The 20,908-nt window shown below is 54.6% G+C and overlaps 2 protein-coding genes across 4 annotated transcripts in view; both read right to left on the reverse strand.

Moving 5' to 3' along the window:
* Positions 1-102: 102 nt before the first annotated feature.
* Positions 103-5,036, reverse strand: GRHPR (glyoxylate and hydroxypyruvate reductase). The gene is made up of 9 exons (XM_069002405.1): positions 4,836-5,036; positions 4,311-4,441; positions 4,156-4,228; positions 3,606-3,722; positions 3,364-3,452; positions 2,617-2,721; positions 1,913-2,048; positions 1,419-1,549; positions 103-331 (listed from the first exon to the last, which is right to left on the reverse strand). Exons 1-9 carry the CDS (start codon positions 4,898-4,900, stop codon positions 210-212), a joined length of 969 nt encoding a protein of 322 aa, XP_068858506.1. The 5' UTR covers positions 4,901-5,036; the 3' UTR covers positions 103-209.
* Positions 5,037-17,682: 12,646 nt separating this feature from the next.
* Positions 17,683-20,908, reverse strand: part of ZCCHC7 (zinc finger CCHC-type containing 7) — an 86,806-nt gene continuing 83,580 nt past the window's right edge. For all 3 annotated transcript variants that reach the window (XM_069002026.1, XM_069002024.1, XM_069002025.1), the window contains 2 exons: positions 19,436-19,553; positions 17,683-18,998 (listed from right to left, as the gene is read on the reverse strand). In XM_069002026.1, the coding sequence (XP_068858127.1) occupies positions 18,547-18,998; positions 19,436-19,553 (570 nt within the window). In that variant the 3' untranslated portion in view covers positions 17,683-18,546. The remainder of the gene's footprint in view (positions 18,999-19,435; positions 19,554-20,908) is intronic.

Below are 20,908 nucleotides of genomic sequence, written 5' to 3' on the forward strand. Positions count from 1 at the left end.
GGCAAGCATTCCCCAAACCAGGGCCAACCCCTCTCCCCAGCCTGCTGGCACCTGCAGTGTGCTCACCACATGCCCTGTTCTCAAATAACATGAGCAGACACATTCGCTGCTGCTCTTTAATGGCTCCTGCTAGGGCAGAGGGGAGGGGGCACAGGCTGGCCCTCGACACGGCATCTGTCCCACCGTGCTGCTGGAGCAGGGTCAGGCCATCACAGCTGCAGCTCGTGGGGCATGGGCTCCCCTCGCAGCCCGGCCAGCAGGTTGTTGGCTGCCAGCACTGCCATGGTGCTCCTTGTGGCGTACGTAGCGCTCCCGATGTGCGGCAGGATCACTGCAGGGACAGGGAGAGACACTGCTCACCTCTCGCACCCCCAGCAGCCCCTTTCAGGGCTGTCAGAGGTACAGGATCTGTGTAGATGTTATTTGTGTATTAATAAATATGTAATACGACTGTTATAAGTAATGTATTCAATAAATACACGTGCATGAATTATGTCCTGCCAGGTCTTGTTTCAGAGCTCCCAAATCTCCAAGTCCTGCAAATATTTCCAGAAAGTCTCTACTTTTATCACTCCTCACACTGTCTACTTTGAGAGCCAATGCAAACCAATAAGAAGTGAGTTTTAGCAAAAAGATAAAAGAACAGCTACAGGTTTTGTATTTCAGAAAGAGACACTCAGTCACGGGCAATTCCAAATTTTCATGGCTGTCCCTATGGTTTCTTGGTGGAACATACTTTTCCTACTCTGGAAACACCCACTCCCTGGAGGGAGCACATCCTGCGAGATACCAGCCAAACAAACTCCTTCCTAGCCATCCTTCCTCACCTGCATCATCCTCCTCCAGAGAAGACAAGTCTCAATCCTGGATCTGCACCTCCCCACCTGCCCAATGTCCAACCTTCCCAAAGCCTGGAACTGTCCAGGTAACAGGCTGCCAGCCTAGCAGTGCTCTCAAGACCAAGACTCCTCCAGGCAAACTCAGCAGCCCACTTTTAGCCAGTGGGAAACTTTTCTAGCACAATATGTGCCCAGAAGCCCACAGAATACCAGAGCTGGGCAGGGCCTCAGCTGGGAATTGGTTTCTCATTCATGCACCTGCTGATATTGGATCCTCCGTGAATTTCACATATCCAATGAAGAGCTATCACAAAGGTACTAAAACTGAGCTTATCTCAATAGCTTTCTGGAAAATTAAAACAGCTCCCACACTTGTTTGACATCATGTTGATGAGTGTTTAGCCCACAGCAGCTCCCTGCATTGTAAAGTAGCCCACCTAAACATACCTGACCTGCCTGTCCTTCTGTGCACTGGCACCAGCGCACAAATGGGGACCAGAGGTCCCTGTCACACCTGTCACTGGGCCCCCGAGGCAGCACCTGCTGGGGGAGGGGTCTGACCACCCCCCGGACACTTACCGCAGTTCTTGAGGGAGAGCAGGGGGTGGTCAGTAGGCAGCGGCTCTGGTGTCGTGACGTCCAGGCCAGCGGCTGCGATCTGGCCATTGGCCAACGCATCGTACAGGTCCTCCTGGTTCACCACAGCCCCCCTGGCAAACGTGAGGGGTGACAGACTGGTGTCACTGCCGGGGGTCCCGCAGTCTCCCAGGGGCACAGGGTCCCCAGGGCTGCCTAAGCAGAGGTCAGACCCTCTCTGGATGTGCCGGAACCTCCCAGCACAGTGAGCTGCTCCTGCTCCAGCTGCCCACGGTGGGGGGAAGAGCTGGGTGCTCCCTGAATGATTTATCTTGCCTTTGGCTCAGTCCCAAGGGGCCTTGGACAAATGTTCCCTGCAGCTGCAGCCATGAAGGCTGTATGTGCTGTCTAGACTCACAGCCCAGCAGATCCCCCGACACTCACAGCCTGGAAGGGCGACAGCCGCTCCCCCAGGCACGGGACTGGGCTGCCAGTACCTGCTTGTGTTGACGAACACAGAAGTCTTCTTCATCCTGCTGAAGAAGTCCTTGTTGCACATCCCCTGGGTGGCTGGTGTCAGGGCACAAGTCACCACCACGAAGTCTGACTCCTCGGCCAGCCTGGTGAGCGGGACTGAGAGAAGAAACAGAAACATCCCACTGCAGCCAACACCTTCCCTCAGCAAAACTCCAGGGGCAGCTGCAGTCCCTCCTGTCCTGCCAGCAGGACACCTTGGTACTCATCCCGTGGGGACAGTCCACAAGACCCTCCCCTCCTCCTAGGAGCAGCTGTTACATTTTGCCCTTGTTCACTTCCTTGTGGAAATGAAACTGACAGAAAATCACCAATGCGTGGACACAGGGAAGGGGAACCATGGCAGGATCAATTGCAGCCTACAGGTCTCACAGTGGTCTGATGAACCCCTGCACGTCCAGCCTTTGCCTGGGCTCAGAGGAGGCAGGGTCCTCCCTGTCACCCCCCACTGCCTTGTGGAGCATGTCTGGGACACAGCATTCCCTCCCTTGCTGCCCCCTCACACTGGGTACGCCCAGGAGCCCCCCACATCCCCCAGCTTGTGCCATCCCTCCACTGGCCCACCCTGCAGGTGACAACCCTGAGAGCAACACCTCCCTGGAGCCATCCCAGCCATGGTGCTCCGTGACTGACGACCGACACTGCCCCGCCCTGGTGCTGTCCTTACCGAACTCAGCCCCAAACTCCGCAGCACTCTCTGGTTTCGGGCCACTGCCAGTGTACAGAAACTTCCTGACCCCAAATGGCTTCAGGCGCCGGGCAACTGCCTGTCCTAGGAGTGAGGGAGAAGGGTGTTGGGCTGCTGTGGCTCCATGACACGTTGGAGGACCAGCACCCAAAGCCACTGAAGGGCTGCTGCAGTGGGATAACTCCTTCCTGGCTGCTCCCAGCCCAGACTGTGGGGGGGTGGAGATGTTGTGCTTTGGAAAGGGGCCCATGGACACTGAACCCTTGACTGCCCTTGGGAGCAAACTGGGGAGCAAGGACAGGAACGGCTGCCTGCTGGCAAAGTCCATAGCTGGATGGTGCCGAGTGTTGCGTGGACTTTGCCACTGCATTTGTTTAACTGCAGGCCTGCAGGAGGTACAGGTTGCTGCAGGGATTGGAGGTGGTGGAAGCACATAAGCACTTGAGGCTTTAAGGCTGAGGCACCAGTACAGCAGCTGGGAAAGGCTCTGCACAGCTCCCCTCGCTGTGCTCACGGAGTTTAACCAGGTGAGCACCAAGATACCACCTTGGCTGAGTCACGGAGTCCCAAAACAGTCTGGGTTGGAAAAGACTGCAAACACCATCTCATTCCAACCCTCCCACCTCCAGCAGGAACACCTTCCAGTAGCCCCGGTTGAAGGTGAGGCTCCAAACCCATCCTGCCACTGCTGGAGACACAGAAACCTGCTCTCTGAACTGCACTTACCTATCCTGCCCAGCCCGATGATGCCCACTGTGCTGTCGGACAGGCCATATCCACACATCCATAGGGGCTTCCACGTTGTCCAGCCACCACTGGCAGAGAGAGTGGGACAGGAACAGGTGTCATGGAAAGCTGTTCAGAGCCCAGCCCAGGTGCTTGGTGTGAGCTGCATGAAGCCCTGGCCTTGGCCCCTTGTAACCAGCCCGTGTGGCACAGCTCTGGGGCTACCCACAGTGGGCACTCACCTCTTCACCTGCTCTGCTGCCTCTGGCAGCCGGCGGCACACGGAGAGCAGCAAGGCCACAGACAGCTCCGCGGTGGCGTCGGTCAGCACGTCGGGGGTGTACCCCACGCGGATCCCCCTGCCAGGCCAGACGGGGCTCTGGGGCAGCCTCGGGGTGCTCCCCAGCATCTGCAGGCTGGCTGCCAGCACTATGCCTGTCCCAGGTATCCAGGGACATCCTTTCGGCTCTCAGCCCTCCTGCCACACTCTTTCCCCAGGTTGTCCTTGCCTCACCCCAGTACCCAATGCTCCTCCAGCCCTGGCAGGGTTGGGGTGACCCCAGCCATGATCCAGCAGTAGAGGGGTGCAGGTAGCTGACCCTGTCCAGCCCCACCCTCTGTGAAAGCCCACCTGCCAAAAGGGACCAGCGGGATGTGGGGTGTGTTGGGGAAGGGGTGCAGAAGTAGGGAGAGGGTACGAAACATGGGGGGGGTCAGAGCAAGCGGAAGGTTGGAGCAGGAGGTGTCAGAGGTGGCAGGGGACAGAGCAGGGGAGGAGAGGGGCAGCATTACCGCTTCTTGATCTCGTCCAGGGCAAGGTGGTCGAAGCCCACGGACAAAGTGCTGATGACCTTCAGGTCGGGCCCTGTAAGACACGATCGGCGCTGCCGTGTCTGTCCCGGGGGCCCAGGGGAGGGGGGTGGGGAAGAAGGGGGTCCCGCACGCACCGGCCGCGTCCAGCACCTCGCGGTCGATGCGGTCGGAGAGGAGGCAGAGCAGCCCGCGGGTCCCCGCCACGCCCGCCAGCAGCTCGGCCCGCGGCACCGGCTCCTCCGAGTCCCACTGCTGCACGCGGCACCTGCGGCGGCACCGCGCCGTCACCGGAACCGGCACCGGGACCAGCACCGGGACCGGCACAGGGACCCGCACCGGGACCCGCACCGGGACCGGCACCGGCACCGGCACCGGCACCGGCACCGGGACCAGCACCGGGACCCGCACCGGGACCGGCACCGGGACCCGCACCGGGATCGGCACCGGGACCGGCACCGGCACAGGGACCCGCACCGGGACCGGGACCGGCACCGGGACCCGAACTGGCGCTGCTACCGAACGGCAGCGGGACCTGCACCGGGGCCGGCACCGGAACCCGCACCGGGACCCCCACCACCACCGGCACCGGAACCCGAACCAGCACTGCTACCGACCGGCACCGGGACCCGCACCGGGACTTGCGGCGGCCCCGCGCTCACCCGCTCGCCTGCGTCAGCACCCGCAGCCCTTCGGCCGGGATCCGCCGCGTCACGAACACCGACATGGCCGCTCCGACCGCCGGGCCCCACCGCGCCCCCGCCACCGCCCCGGACAGCCGGGACAGGCCGGGACAGACCGGGACAGATCGGGACAGCCGGAATAGCCGGGACAGACCGGGACAGACCGGCAGAGCCCGGAACAGCCCGAAGCAGTCCGCCCACCGCGCCGCGGAGCCGCGCCCCGGCCCCGCCCCGGCCCGGCCCCGCGGGGTCGCACACGGCCCTGTGGACGTCCCTGCACAGAAAAAGGAGGCTCAGGGGGGACCTTGTGGCTCTGCACAAGTCCCTGACAGGAGGGGACAGCCGGGGGGGTCGGGCTCTGCTCCCAGGGAACAGGGACAGGAGGAGAGGGAACGGCCTCAGGCTGGGCCAGGGGAGGCTCAGGGTGGACAGCAGCAGGAATTTCTGCACGGAAAGGGTGCTCAGGCCTTGGCAGGGCTGCCCAGGGAGCTTTGGAGTGCCCATCCCTGCAGGTGTCCCAGGAAGGGCTGGAGGTGGCACTCGGTGGTCCGGGCTGAGGACAGGGTGGGGATCAGTGGTGTCAGAGTTCTTTTCCAGCATAATGGATTCAGTGCTGTGCTATCCACACGCATGCACACACACCCGTGCACGCACTCTTACACACACACACACACGTCTGTGTGCATAAGTACACACCTGCATATACGAGTGTGTACATTCTTACACACACACATGTTGGGTGCTGTTTTGGCATGAATTCCCCCCCACAGCCTCTGGTGGCAGCTTTGGGGTGTCCCAGAGGCTACAGATGGGTCAACTGCCGCCTCTCACTATGCTGAACAGAACCTGCTCATTAATTACCCAGATTTAAATTGTCTGGAGACCTGATCCGTACACGTTCTGTGACTGCAGGTACAGGGCAGGGAACCCAAGGGAACTCCATAGTTAACACACCCATGTTGCCTCTTGGAATGAGCACAGAGGCAGACAGGTAAAGACAACACATTGGTGGGCAGAGGGAACATGGAGTTGGAAGTATATATACCAGAGTATTGCTCCATGTGGGATTTGTTCTGCTGCTCTGGATGGGATTTCCTTTTATCATGATGTACCATCAGCAGGCTGTCAGATTATGCCAGCAGAATTGGTTTTATTTTTTAATAATTGCTTGAAAGTTTATTTTATGCTGCTGAGCTGGGTATCATTCGAGCCGACACTTTATCTCCCTCCCTGATCAGGTAGGGATTAGGGTCGGGAGTACCTGCTCTCCAATGTGACACCTCCGGGCTCATCCTGCTGGGGTTTTCCAATTCCCACTTCCCGGTCCCAGTGGATGTGGTGGAGTCACTCCCTCAGACACTTCAGCAACCTCCAAGCTCTGGGCCAGTGCCCCCAGTGGCACAAGGGAGATGGAGACCCCCAGAGAGGGTTTATTTACAAAACAAAGTGCGCAATTCTGGCCACAGCATGGTTTTATCACTTAAAAACACCTGTAAACCATCTCCGTGACTGTGGCTTCAGCCCCCAGCCCTTTAGTCCCTCTGAAGGTGAGGTCGTGGTTCTGTGCTCCTGCACTGCATCTCTCAGGGGCCCTTGGCAGCAGAGCCACAGGGTCCCCCTGGCTCTGGACAACCACCCCTTGTTTCCTGTTTTGGTGTTTCCTGGATAAATCCCACACACATATGTAAATGCCTAATTCCATTTGCACCTTGTTGATTTGTTCCAGGCAGACCTGACCGTTCCAGCTCTGGGAAACTGAAATTCTTTCAAAGAGAGCTCCCACACCTCTCCACCACCCAGGTGTGGCTGCCACACCCCTACACTCCCATATCCCCTCTTGCTGCCAAGTGAGAAGGACACCAGCAGAGTTGGGAATGCCACCCTCTCTGGTGCAGCTGGGGTTTGACTGATGTCAGGGTGGGACAGAAAAAACCACCAGCTTTCCCTCTATGAAGGGCAACACCAGTCACCCCAGGCAGAGATGGCAGCTCTCCAGAGGATACGGGAGTGTGGAGGTGTGGCAGCCCCTTGCAAAAAGCCAGAGAATGGCTTGGTCTCTGCCCAGCCTTCCCATCCCACTTCCCATCCCACTTCCCATCCCACTTCCCTTCCCATCCCATCCCATCCCATCCCATCCCATCCCATCCCATCCCATCCCATCCCATCCCATCCCATCCCATCCCATCCCATCCCATCCCATCCCACTTTAACCCATGATATCGCACCCTGTCCCACCCACCCTGGGTTTTGAGGAGGAGCTGTGGCTCTCTAGGGCGTGCAGTGATGGAGGTTGATTTCCTGGGGATCTATGCAGACTGGATGGGAGAAGCCCTGAGGACTGGTGATGGGACCAAATCTGGCTGGACTCATGCCCACAGTCTGTCGTCCCCTTCCCAGAGCCTGTTTGCTGGGATGCACCCAGTTAATCGGTAATCTGCTCGGGGGCAGGACTGCACTCCCATTCCAGAATGTACTGTGTGTTCCCAGGGACAAAGCTGTGTGCCAGCAGTGCTGCTGGGGAGGGGAGCTGGGGACCAGCAGGGCCGTGCCAGTGGCTCCATGTGCCCCTCACTCCAGTGAGTGGGTCCGTGCTGGTGTTTCCCCCCAGCGCCCTTCAGCCATCCCCTCATGCCACAGGGCAGGGGTGGGATGTGCTGCTGCTCCCTCCAGCACCTTTCTTCTCTTCATCACCCAAGTAGGGGTGTCTGTGTCCCTCCTCCCTACCTGCTCCCAGATGGGGTTCCTGACGCTGTGAGACGGATGCCAGGAGTGCTGGCTGGGCAAGGGTGTATGGCCACTGCCTGGGTTTATTCCTGACAAAACCAGCAATCTTTGGCAGGAAGGGGCCACTCTGAGCTGGAACCAGCCAGCCTGGCAGCACCACAGTGCATCCCCAGCAGAGTGGGACCTCACCCATCAGCCTTGTCACTGCCTCACCACCACCCACTGTCCTGGCGAGAGATGAATCGCTGGTGGACTATCGTTCTTCCCCATGAGGCTGGGAGAGCCCCCAGTGACCGGCTGGCCCCACTGCTGTGCCACAGGGCCTGCATTGGCAGGGCTGGTGTAATCCTGCCACTCCCACCAGCTCCTCAGGCAGAGGAACCAGAGCAGCACGTGAGGGATGCTGCCCACCTGACTGGGGCCCAAAACCACAGAGGCTTTTCCCACCCTGTCCTCCTTGGAGCGTTCTTCTTGCTGCTGCTCCCACTTGTCTTGCTGTGCCCACATCCCTGGGTCCTTGCTGCACCTGTGTCCCCTGTCCCCCTTACTGTGCCCACATCCCCAGTGTGCCTGTGCTCCCATGCCCCTGCTGGACCCTGTGTCCCTGCTCTGCCCGTGCCCCTCAATGCCCATGTCCCCGTGTGCCTCGCTGCCGCCTCAGGCCCTGACATGCTCAGCATTCCACCAGCCAGGTGAAATCCCACCTTCACTACAGGGCAGGAGAGTGCTTGGGCTGTCTGACTGTTGCCACAAGGTTACATTTAAAGCAGTTGCAGAGGTTTCCTGTAGGCAGGAAAAACATATTGTTCCCATTAGGGATTTCAACCACACTGGTTTCTTTAATTGTCCTTAAGGGATAGCTGGGATTTTGTATCTGGGAGCAATTGAAATGATGCTATTCTAAGGAGTGATATTTTAATTCTCTCCTAAAAGAGGCCTTTAAAAGAAGGCTCAAAGCTCTGCCTGGAGTGAATTCATAGTGGCCATATATCAACCTTATGCAGCCTGTGGGATGAGAGCTCGTCCGGGACAACTGGTGAATCCTATAAATGGGAATAAACCCAATTGCCAAAACACAACTTCCTCTTTTTAATGCTCTCAGTGAAAGCCCAGCAGTGTGCTTGGGGCAGTACCTGTGGCAGGGCAAGGGGGAGAGGGACAAGGCACACCAGAGGAAAGCAGGGCGAGGATAACCACAGAGTATTTAGACAAAATACAGAAAAAAGGCAGGCAGATGGCATGAATATTAGTGCATGAAAATGACTAGCACTCTGAGAATTTCCCAGTGTACTTCTGACTGGTTTGGGCTTGCTTTTATAATTAATTTATGGAAAGCACTTAAATTGGGAATAAACACAATCTCACAAATCCCTCCTAATCTCTGCCTGTATTTTTGAAATGATACCCTGAAGGTATAGTTCCTCACAATGATTAAACTGCTTTTCTTTTATAAATTAAAAGGGACCTTCTCCATGTGGTCATGTGCTGTGTGAGCAGCCAGGCCCACACTCTGACCTGCTCTAGATGCAATATACTGTTGGAAGTACCCGGGTAGGGCATTTCCCCATCGGACTGCTGGATGCCAAATCTGCCAATATTTCCATTTTGGATTCATGTATTTTAATGCAAAATATGACCCAGTGTGTTGTCAGCCTATGACTCAGAAGCACTCAGCTATTAGCATAAATTTAGAAAGCTCCTTGAAAATGAAAAGAAATGTATTTAATTAAGTGGCTGCTTTTCCCTGTTGGTGGAAGCCAAGCTCTCTCTGTGGGTGGGATGTGCAGAAGGTGCTCGGGGCGGCACAGTGCGAGCGGGGACCTCTGGGGTGCCCTGGTGGATTTGGGTCTCTGGGTGCAGGCAGAGGCAGTTTGGAGCAGCTCCACACACAAGGAGAACCCTGGGGAAATACAGACTGTGCCCCGTGGCTGCCCTACCTGGGCTTCAGATGCTGCTGGCCCTGCTGCAGGTGTCAGCGAGCTGGTTGGGCCTTGTGTCCCTCTGCAGAAGGGAAGAGCAGTGAGGGGCAGAACAGCATGGCGTGGGATGCTCCCCACTGTCTCCAGTGGGATATGGGTCCCCAGGGTGCTCATGGCTGTGGGGTTGTGTCCAGAAAGGGTCCAGGAGTGACAACATGAAGTTTATTACGTGGCTAATTGTGCTTCAACATGGAAATCCAGGTAAGAATTGCCCAGGGCACACCCTTTGGTTTGGCCTGTGCAGCTCAGTCATGCAGAGGAGAAGCTTTTTCCTTGTTTGCTCCAGCAGCCTCTCCATGTAACAAGTAATGGAAGAACACCGTGGTGCTGGGGAACTCCTTCACCCTCACAGACATGGGGGCATGGGAAGACTGCCCATCTGCAGCCGTGGGGTGGCTAGCCTGCACATCCCGGATGAGTGCTCCCCATTCTGCAGGCTGATGGGTGAGCTCCTGCAGCTCCAGGAAGGACCTGGGACATGGGCACGTGGGTGACAGGAGAAGAGGCTGGCAGGGGATGATGCTGTGGTGCCACCGCAGGAGCCACCAAAGGCATGTGCCCGGGACCTCTTACTGCCTGGGGGTGGCCAACAGCCTGGCCAGGAGGGCAAGGTTTGTCAGTGCCACACTCGCCGTGTCCCTGTGCCAGTGCTGGGCAGAGTCCTTGTGGCACTGCTCCCCATGGTGCTGCTCTCCACTGCAATCCCTGCACATCCCTCAGGGTGCACCTCCAGCTTGCCAGAGTGGGTCTAGAAGCTGGACTGGTTTTTGCAAATTCTGTGTAATATATATATAATATAATACAATAGATATTGCATATGTAAGATCTATTTTCTAGGGTTATTTACTTCTCTCCTGCTGCAGTAGTTTGTTCCATCACAACCTTCCCAGAATTCTGCATGCTTTTTTTGCTCAGCATTTCCTTCCTACACACAGGAGTGATAGGTTTTAACACAGCTTTTCTGTTCTTTAGGGAAAAAGAGAGAGAATGCGAAAGACTGAATGGGATCTTTGTTTTCAAAATAATGCTGCAGTAATTAAAATGCTTGGAAAGGTGTTCTGTTCCCAGAAGTAATAAATAGTTTTGACTGTTTTGCCCCATTAATTGCACATTAGTTAAATACGTGTATTTTATAACATGCGTATTCACCCACCTGCTTGCTCTGAAAGTTAAATGCATGTTTGAATATGCATTATACCCTTTAATGCACAGTAATTATTTGGTACATTATTATAGATTCTTCCTGAGCTACCCCTTCCCAGGGAGTAGGTTTTTGTGTTGGCTCCAGGGGGTGCTTGGTGCCAGGTCTGGGGGTCATGGGACCAGACAGCAGCTCTTCTCTGGGGGGACCATGTGCATGCGGGGTGACTGCCAGCACCAGCTGGGCAAGGTCCAGGGAGGTCACTCAGATTTCTTTTTCCCCTGCAGATCCTGGCTGAAGAGGCCCAGTTTCAGCTGTCCATAGTCAGTGCAGGCTCCAGACTCTGTGACCAAAGAGTTAGCTCCTGCCAGCCTTCACTGGGGCTCTGTGTTCTTAGACTTTTTTAGGAAATTTTGCTTGCATCGTCTCAACATCGTTTCAGTAAAAACTGAAGCCTGTCCAGCGGAGGGGAGCAGGACCACCAGTGTTTGGGGCAGAACCATGAGGGTTTGGGGCAGGCAGGCCAGGCCATTCCTCTGGTGGCTGTCGCCTCCTAGGATCACCTGGTTCTGCCCTGGGACTGTGGCACATGACAGTGAGGGATCAGCAGAGTCTCCAGCCCTCAGGGAGAGTGGGGACAGACTTTGTCAGGTCTCTTGATGACTGAGGGACATCCAGCATGTCTGAAAGCTCACAAGCTGTGATCAGAACACCCAGTAAATCTGATCTCCCTCCCTGCCATGTGGAAAACAGCCAGGAGCTCCCACCAGCTACACTGGTGCTGGGTTAAAGATGAAATAACAACCTGGCACAGGGCATCATGGCCCCAAGCAGACTTTTTTTTGCTGCATTCCTTCCTCCTGCTGCTGCTCCCAGCACTTCTGGAGCTCCAGCAGCCCTCAGGATGGTCCCTGTGGGGATCACATGCCCTTGAGAGCAGTGCTGAGCTCCCCACAGAAGCAGGCCACGGCACACAGCACTGGTGTGGCAGAGCTGGGGCAAACCCAGAGCAGAGCCAGGAAAGGGGAAAGGGATCCACATCCCTTGCCTGGCATGGTCCCAAAACAGAGGAGGTTCCAGACTGGTGTGTGGTCCTTCCAGCAGGCCCACATCTCTGCAGCTGTCTCTCTCACGTGGCTCTGTGAGTGGGAAGGAGGGCACGGACCTGTTCCCAGCCGGCTGCCACTCAGCAGCGCCACGGCTGCGCCCTGTCCCCAGGAGCCACGGCTGGTGGCCGTGTTGCCAGCGATAGGTCCGGCTGCAGCTTCTGAGGAACAATGCGCTCCTACTGTATGGTACCAGATTGTACATCAAAACTATTATTTCCAACATCTCTGGCTTAATTGTAAAACTATAATACAAATGACATTGGGGGTTTGCTGGAGTTAAATTTTAATAGCAAGCCAGCGCCCTTTTAATGACATTTTATACATTTAAATTGGGCATGATCCCTTTGGGAACAGTAATTTTATTCATGGAGATTATGTCTAATTTGAATATAAAAACACCACTAAAAAGATATTGGATTTGCTATTTTTCACTTGCTGGAGCTCCAGAGTCCAATCTTCCCAACTGACTGGGCTTTGGTGGATTGAAAAAGCTCTACAATCCCCCACCCCAACTTCCTTCCAGGAAAGTGCAGTACAGAGATCCGCATGAGTCCGGCCACCCCCACTGCCGGCCTGGGCTGGCCCCCAGCAGGCTCTGAGCTGCAGCCACCAGCGCCAGCTCTGCCTTGCACCGGCTGTGGAGGGACGAGGGGCGTGAGGCCATGGGGCAGCCACCTGGGATGGGGCACGGTAGAGTCCTGGGTTCTGCTTCAGGCCCTGCACAGATCCTGGTGCAGCTGTGCTGGAGCCTCTAAGGATGGCAGCTGCCTCCACCGTTGTTCCTCTTTCTTGTGTTGGAGCTGGCCAGAGCCTCCCAATTCCAGTGCCAAGCCAACGTGGCTCCCGTCAGATTGGCAGGTGCCTTGGTTGAGGTGGTCCTTTTCCCCCTCTAGGGCAGGAGAGGGTCGAGCTGTGCTTTGGCAGTAGCAGCCCCACTTGTTCTTTCCAGTGACAGCAGAGTTAGAGATTGACAGCTGACAGGCACAACTCTGCAGGGACTGTCACCAGCCCTGGCTGTACATGAGGCTGGTACTACTTTGGAGAGCAAGGAACACTGGCCCACACACAGCCAGTACTGACAGACACTGTCACAGAACAGCCAGAGCCGAGGGATGTCTGCGGACACCGGGGCAGCTCCTCCCGAGACCGGGTTCCTCGCCAGGGAGGATGCTGAGCAGAGGTGTCAGCCTGCTGGGCAGTACCCTCGAGTCTCCTCTTGGGGTGGCTGGCAGGAGCCGAGGCCAATTCCAGCTGTGGTGGCTGCCCCTTGCTGTGCAGAGTGCATGCCCACCGTGTGTGGGACTGCCGGAGGAGGAGAGAGGTGCTGGGGTGAGGTCCGCGTGTGAAAGCGGCTCGTTTCCACCCAGACACCGGGATAACGCCACAGGCGTGGCAAAACCTCCTGGCTCCTCAGGGGAGCATGTGCAGAGACCCGTCCGCTGGCAGGGAGGCAGAAGGCTGCGGGGCCCGGGGGTGCAGCCAGCGGGGTCCCAGCAGGAGCGGCCGCACGCAGCCGTCCCTGGCCGCCAGCCGAAGCCCCGGCACCGCGGGGCCGATAACGGCGCTGGCGCCGATGGGCGCGCACAAAGCGGCAGCCTCATCTCCGAGACGGGATAAACTGTTTGGCCTTTGGACAAGATTATTTCTGTTCAGAACACGATTGTTATCACTTAATTGAAAATAATTATCCAATGCAAATTGGCTTCAAGTTGGCAGCTGAGTTGAGGGGATGGCGCGTTTCCAAGCTGTCCTGAGGAGAGCCGAGTGCGGTGGGAGGGCGAGAGGCTGGGACTGTCCGCAGGGCTGAAGGGGGAGGACACTGCAGGGTCAGATGTCCCCTTTGCAACACCTGCACCCCTTAAGGAGAACAGCGGGGGCCGTCCTGCCCCCAGTGCTTTCATAAACCGGGGCCTTCTGGTTTGCCTTCCCAAAGCAGCCACCGCGACAGCAGTGAGAGTGTAGGTGCTGGAACCAGCTGCTTAGGAGACCTCTGCTCAGACGTGACAGTCTTCACAAGGCTCTGACCCACCTGGGGCTGTTTGCACCTCGGATTTCATCACATGAAGGATGCAGCTCTCCCGCTGCTGTCCACTGGAAGAGCTGCAGTCTGCCCACATAAAGGAGACGGCTGGTGCCATAGCGGGGCTGGGGCACAACTGGGATGTGGAACCCTCTGGAGAGCCCAGCAGGAACAGCCCCCTGGAGCTCTGACCCGAACCTGACCAGGCACTGAAGCCTCGGCTGGGCTTGTTCCTCTTCTGCTGGACCTGCTCTGGCCACGTGCAATCAGCCCACAACTCCAAACGTCACCTGCAACTGTGTGTTCTTGCCAGTCAGTAAAGGAGAATGTGTCTCTGTGAAATTTCCCCCATCCCAAACCCCTTGGTGCCTGCTAAACCTTCCTCTCCTGGGTGTGGCCACTCCTGCCTGCAGGCCCCATGGGCCGTGGTCAGCCCGAGCATCTCCTGCCTGGCGGCTCCCGGCGGCTGCTCTGCCCATGGCGTTGTCTCTGCTCCCTCTTCCTTGTTTTCTGCCTGAATGGATTTGGATTAGACAAGACCTTCCCAAATGCACACAATGGCCCTGCCAGTGCACAAATACACCAGGTTTCCACAACAGTTTTTCTATGATTTGACCAGACTGGCACAAGGTTAATTAAAAAAAACCCCCAATGTTTAAATGCAGTTTCATCAGAAGTGCAAAATGCCTCTGCAAGAATTTCTGCCAGGACTTTTCAAACCCTGAAAAGCACAATTAGACACAGTCAAATATTGCCCTGGTTAAAGACTATTAATTTTCCTTACATTTGTCATGAATTAATTTTTTCCAGCTGTATCAACACTGTTTCCTTTATAAATACAACTGGCTCCTTTACATTGAAAAATTAAATTTGCTCTGATAATGAACTGAGGTGCTAATAATCATTTTGCAATGCAAAAAAAGCGCAATTACTGGCTGCTGTGCCACGTGGTGCCACGGTTGGTTGTCACTGACCCTGGTCTGCCACTGTCACCCACAGTCCCATCTAGAGGGTGCAGCATGGGAGTGCCCATCCTTGCTGGGTGCTCATGTGTTAGTGTCCACCTGCTCGGGTGAACTGAACCTCAGGTTTGCTTGGTGCCCTTGAGTAGTTGCTCAGTGACACATGGGGTGAAACAAGGTCTGCCAGTGAGACTGAGGCCACCCTGAAGCACATGGGTCTGTGTGGTCACCGTGGACTGCTGGAGTTGGGTATGGCGTGGCCCTGTACACACATAGTTAAGTGATGGTCCCTGCAGATTGTACAACAGTTGGAGAGATTGATGTTTTGAGACAGACTTCAGGGAAAAGAACACTTCAAGGAGGAGAGAGACCTGCGCAATGTCACAAGGACACATCCAGTTCCCTCCCACAGGTGTGCCATGGACACAGACAACTCAAATCACAGCACTCCTTCCTTCCTCAACCTCTCTGTGTAGTGGCTGCAACAAATGATGGACCCAATACTCCCTTCTCCCCTCTTCACTCCTGGGACACCTGCCCCCATTACCCAACAAGACTCTGACCTGCTGATCCATCCATCTTGTCTCCTCTGCAGTGCTGGGTCTGAGCTGCGGTCCTTTATTTATTCACGCAATGTAGGTTTCCTCATGCTGCCTCACCAGTGCACATCAACTGTGACCTTGAGACACCGTCCTCTCCTGGGATGAGCATGTTTTTCAGTCCCAGGCATCTCTGGAGTAAGGACTGACAGTTCTTTAAAGGAGGGGGGGAAAGCAGGCGGGAGGAGTGACAGGCTGAAGTACATTGTGGTTTAATAGGATAAAGCAGAGCTCGATGGAAGCAGCTCAGTCCCCCAGTTGCCAGGCCTGGTGCAGGATTCTAACACAGCGCTGTCCTTTCACAGCACCTGACGTGCTGATATTGATAGTGCTGGAAAATCCACCCCTTTTTGCCATTTTCCTTGTCCTCTCCTCCTCACCAAATGTAAACAATCTCCTGCTGCCTTATTCTCATGCTGAACTCCCTGAGATCCATCAGCTGCCTGACAGAAGCCTTACAGGGCGTGCTGGGTGGCACTGGTTACTGGTGACAGCTGGTGCCAGACACAACCTGCTTTGTACCAAGTGGTGCCAGACAGAGCCACAGGCACCAGTTTCTGTTGCACCTGATTTACCCAGGTGCTTTCCAGCAACAAGCCAGCCTTGTCCATGTCCGTCCTTCCTCACTGGTGGCATTATCCAGACTTGCCAGTTCTCCCCTGAAAGCCCTCGTGGGTGCAGATTTCTGCAAAGCCTGACACTGGTCAGTGCTGGAGCTGAGGTTGTTACCTGCCAGGACCCAAACACACCCGTGGTTCATGGCCCAGGTTGGATGTGCTGCTGCAGGATCTTGTTTCTTTTCCCACAGTGGCAATGCTGCCACCCACCTGCCAGGTCCTGGCCTGTGGCTGGAGGATATTCCCTCACCCAGCTCCTGTCTGCTTTCAAGGGTCACTGCCTCAATGTTTTCCCTTCCCTTGTTCCTGAAAAACATGCTTCCTCCATCTTTTACAAACTGTCCTGTAATCACAAGCAGCAGACACCTACCAGACCAAAGGCTCTGCAGGGCTGGGTACCTGCAGGATTTGGAATGACATCCAGAGGCAGGCCCACCACAAACACATTGTCTGGTGCTGTCAGCAGCTGCTGCCAATGAAAGGCAGGAGCCACGACTGGCAGCCAGGCTTCTGTGGGTCTTACCCAAGCACCTGTGTAAGCCACTTTGCCTAAACTCCCTGCCATGACCTTCCCAAGGCCAGGCAGGGTCTGCCCACCAGCGCACAACAGGGTTTGAACAACTCCACAGCAGTGTCCAGGGTGAAATAGTCTTGTCTGAAGCCACTGAGCATCAGAGAAAGAGGTTGGGACCCCTGGCTTTCTGACTTGCCATGCTGGCCCGGGACCTGGTCCTCAGGGGAAGAGTTAGGAAGAACTCTGACTTGCTCCACCCTCTGGCACTGCACATGGATGATGTAAAGGCACCCCTCTTAGGTGCAGGAAATGCGCTCACCTCCAGACAACTTAGCTGGCCAGATGACCAAAACAATCACTGAAAACCATCCTCCTCCCTGTCTGCCAGCTTTGTGCTGGTTTGGCTAAAGGCCAGTGGTGAGTTTTGCTCAAATGAAACATGGAATTCAAAACCAAAAAGGGATGTACAACACAGCATCTGGGAAAAGAGCGGTCTCCATGTTAAAAGCAAGTCTTTTCACAGAAGGAATTAACATTTTTCAGCAGGGCTAGATCTGATTTTCTTTTCAGTATCATCAGGAATTTTTCAATCAACCAAGAAATGAAGTTAAGCAAAACTTAATTTTTGTTGGACATACTGAAGCAAAGCTGGGCATTAGGTTCCCAAATACTATGCAAGCGTATCTCTACCTCAAATACCTTTGAAACAGGATGACATGGTCACCAGAACACCTGTGTTCTCACTGTTGAGTTTGCCAAACAGAAACCCAATGAATTTAGGGACTACTGGCATGGGATAACAATGCCATAATGAGAGTCCTCCGTTTTTTCTTGGGTGCCCATTTCCCTTTCCAGATACCCTTGCAGGGTACAAATAGTCTGTAATTTTAACACAGGACTGCTGCATGAGGAGAGGACTTGCACCTCAGTGACCCTGTGCTGTTACCATCAGCTGCTCTCTAAGAACTGGTACAGTAGAGAGCAGCAGGGTATAGATAATTCCTTTTCAGAACAGTAGAGTATAAATACCTTACTTTTTTCCTTTACTCTTGCCAGAGGTGATGTACTTGCAGCTCAGGAAAGAGAACATGACACTGTTTTCAATTATGTTTGGAAGGCAAGGAAATGAGGAACAAACACATTTTTTTCGTATTTCTCATGTGAACTTTTATTTGTGTTAGTCCTTTGATAAAGCATTTTATTCTTACAAACCTTAAAACAACATGCTGAATTCCAGTGTACAAAAATAACTGTATTAAAAAAAATTGAATTTTAGCACAGTGTGACTGGAACCAAGTATGTTCTTCATTCTCTGCTCTTTTTTCTCCAGAAACAGCTTCCACATCAAAAGGAACAAGGACAGACTTAGTGTGAGATGTAAACTCTGTTCCATGCCCAACTGCTCAGTCCTGCTCTGCTGACCAGCTGGTAAGGACCAGGAGGATGGAGCCCTGAAAGCTGAGCCCCGAGGGCAGTGGGTCGATGGTGCCGCACTGGAGAGTGAGGTGGGCGACTGCTTCTTCCCAGAGCATAAAGCAGAGACGTGGCTGCCCCTTCCAGTGGGGAGGGAAGTGCCAAATGCCCTTCTGTGCTCTGGAGAGGACCAGTGGCTGAGGGGATGTGCTTTATACCCGTGTTCCCGCTTTCCACCCCAGTCCCTCCTGACCCAAGTCCCCCTGGCATTGGCCCCAAAGGCACTGTGCTCCAACAGCACAGCCACACACCTCACAGGTGAAGAAACAACCCCTGCCAAACCCAGCTTGCCCCCCACACCCCTAAGCAAAGAAAATAAACATACAGTCTATTCCGGGACCACCCCAGGCAGGAGCACTGGGTCCTGCTTGCCTTGGGGACAGCTCACAGAGATGGAGTGGTCCCCTGCGGCTGTGGAGATGCATGGGGTGGGTGATGGTGCCCAGCATACTGGGTCAGGGACAGACTCAAATTCATGTGCTAAGAGAGCGGCAGGAATAAAGAGAAGGCAGAGCCAGAGCCAGCGAGTGCCAGTACCTGCCTACCTCCCCATCACCAGGACTTCTGTTTGGACTTCTTTTTCCGCTGTTTTATAAGGAATAGATTGTCCCTGCTGTCAGGACTAGCATTTTTCTGCTTTTTCCATTTCTTCTTCCTTTTGGCACCTTCCAGAGGCTGCTGCACACATGTGGCTTTGCTGCCTGAGAATGCCTGGAAAAGGGACTTGTGGCGGACCCTGCTGCCCTTGCACACCTGCTGCTTGTACCCCCGAGGGAAGTCCTCCTTTGGTTCGCAGCGGATTTCAACACCCCTCCTGTGCTTCTCCTCTTGGGGTTTCTTTGCCCGGGACACCTTCATCTTCTTTTGCTGTTCACTGTTCTTGCTGTTCTTCCCATGTTGTTCTTTCCAAAGTTTGCTCTTTTTCTTGTGGCTGTGCACCTCAGGCTGTTCTTCCTGCAATGGTGTTTCAGACTGTTCCGGCAGAAGGCCAGCTTCCTGCAGGTCTGGAAGCAGAGTGCATTATTTCAATACCTAAAAACCCTAAAATCTGGCACCGGAGCCATCACAGGTCTCCTTAGGTACATATGAAGTTAGACAAAAATTAACCTGTGGCAGATTTTTTCACTGTGGGTTTTTCCTGTCATCACGCTAGAATCTTAACAAATCATGATTTAATCCGGTTCCTACTATTTCAAGGCATTTTTAATGTCAGCAGATTTTTCAGAATTAAAACATTTGACAATGCTCACTGAATGACTTTGACATAATCAATTTCCATGATAGACATGGATGAGTAAAATCACAAATCTTTTACTACCACCAGGCTACCTGTTCAAATCCACGCAGCTTTTCCCAACACATGAAAATAATTCCACAATGTTTCTAAAAAGCACAAACACAGAACTGAAAGGTGGGAGGGATCTCCCAAAACACACTGTACCTGCCACCTTCCTTTTTAACCTGTTTGCTCTCCTCTTGATATCGCATTCATCATCGTAGTAGTAGATGAAGGGAGAGCTGGGGAACATGTTTCCCTGCATCCGCTTCTCTGAGCACTCCTGCAAAACACATTTCAGGTCACTAGAGGTGGCTGAGTGGTGATTTCCTGAAAGTGAAATGGGCCAGGTCCTCCAGGTCCTGGTCTGTACCTGTGGGGGGATGTGGTCAGCACTGACATTTTCATTACCAGCTCATAATCCCTCCTCACACACTGGAACACTGTTTGAGCACCCAGAAGGAATCCCCTGTCTTCCTGCAGTTGCCACACATCTGTAGCACCCACAGAACAGATCATGAAGACCAGGTGATGACAGGTAAACACCAGGCAAGTTGCTGACGGAGCTATTGGACACAGGGACAGGGCTGTCCTGCGGCCAGGCAGGACCCCAACACTTGCTCTGCACATTCCCAGCACCCCAGAGACAAACAGTGCCATGGCAGGGCAGCCCTGGCACCTGGCCTGTTTTGGGTAAGGCTCCCTGCCTCCCTTTGGGTGTGGCAGGCCAAAGGGGTGGGTGGGCTGGGGAAAGAGGGGAGCAGCAATGGGAGCCAGAGCCTGCCAATATCCAGGATGGATGTGTCACTGTGTGCCATTCCCTCACAGTGACAAACCAAAGGCAAATCCTGCAGCAGCTGCTGCTGTACACGTAGAGTGCAGGGAAGAGGAAAAAGAAGAGGAGCAGAGCCCTGAACAGACAGCTGAGGTGAGGAAGGGGCTGACTCTGGCATGCCAGCCTATTTCCCAAACACTTGGAACAGGAATGTGAGTTTTTTCACTGCTGTACACACAGTTTTATCCATGTCTTGAGAGCTAGGCTAACAGGAACACTTTCTGTGATTCTGCCTTTTTTTCTGGGTACCATGTGATATTGAGAGGTGCTTTATTCTCCTTTACCCTCCTTGTAAATTGCTTGTTATCTGCTATGCTTTACTTCATCATCTTTCTCTTCTTGGATACTGCTGAGATCATAGAAACACAGAATGCCACAATGGCTTGGCTTGGAAGGGATCATCCAATGCCACCCCTGCCATGGCAGGGACACCTTCCACTATCCCAGGTTGCTCCAAGTACCGTCCAGCCTGGCCTTGGACACTGCCAGGGATCTAGGGGCAGCCACAGCTTCTCTGGGTAACCTGTGCCAGGGCCTAACCTCCCTCACAGGGAGGAATTTCTTCCTGACAGCTAATCTAACTCTAGATTAGCTACTCTCTTTCTACTCTCTTTCAGTTTGAAGCCATTCTAGTGACGTCTGGGCCTCACCAATCTCCAGGAGCTGTCAGGAGCTTTCACTCACCTGATGTCTGCACCATGGGACCAGCAGCTTTCCTGCATGTGCTACTGCTACCACTCAGTGCCACCCCAGCAATCCCTCTCCTTGCCTGCTCCTCTCTCCCAGAGGCACAGCAGATCAGA

The sequence above is a fragment of the Aphelocoma coerulescens genome (assembly GCF_041296385.1).
Source record: "Aphelocoma coerulescens isolate FSJ_1873_10779 chromosome Z unlocalized genomic scaffold, UR_Acoe_1.0 ChrZ, whole genome shotgun sequence".
Lineage (NCBI taxonomy): Eukaryota > Metazoa > Chordata > Aves > Passeriformes > Corvidae > Aphelocoma > Aphelocoma coerulescens.

Excerpts from the sequence above, each read along its gene's own strand:
- GRHPR (XM_069002405.1), bottom strand. The coding sequence starts at position 4,900 with ATGTCGGTGTTCGTGACGCGGCGGATCCCGGCCGAAGGGCTGCGGGTG. Across the intron at positions 4,229-4,310 it reads CGAGGTGCTGGACGCGGCCG|GGCCCGACCTGAAGGTCATC; the intron begins GTGCGTGCGGGA and ends CGTGTCTTACAG. Across the intron at positions 2,049-2,616 it reads GGAGTTTGGGGCTGAGTTCG|TCCCGCTCACCAGGCTGGCC; the intron begins GTAAGGACAGCA and ends TTCTTCTCTCAG.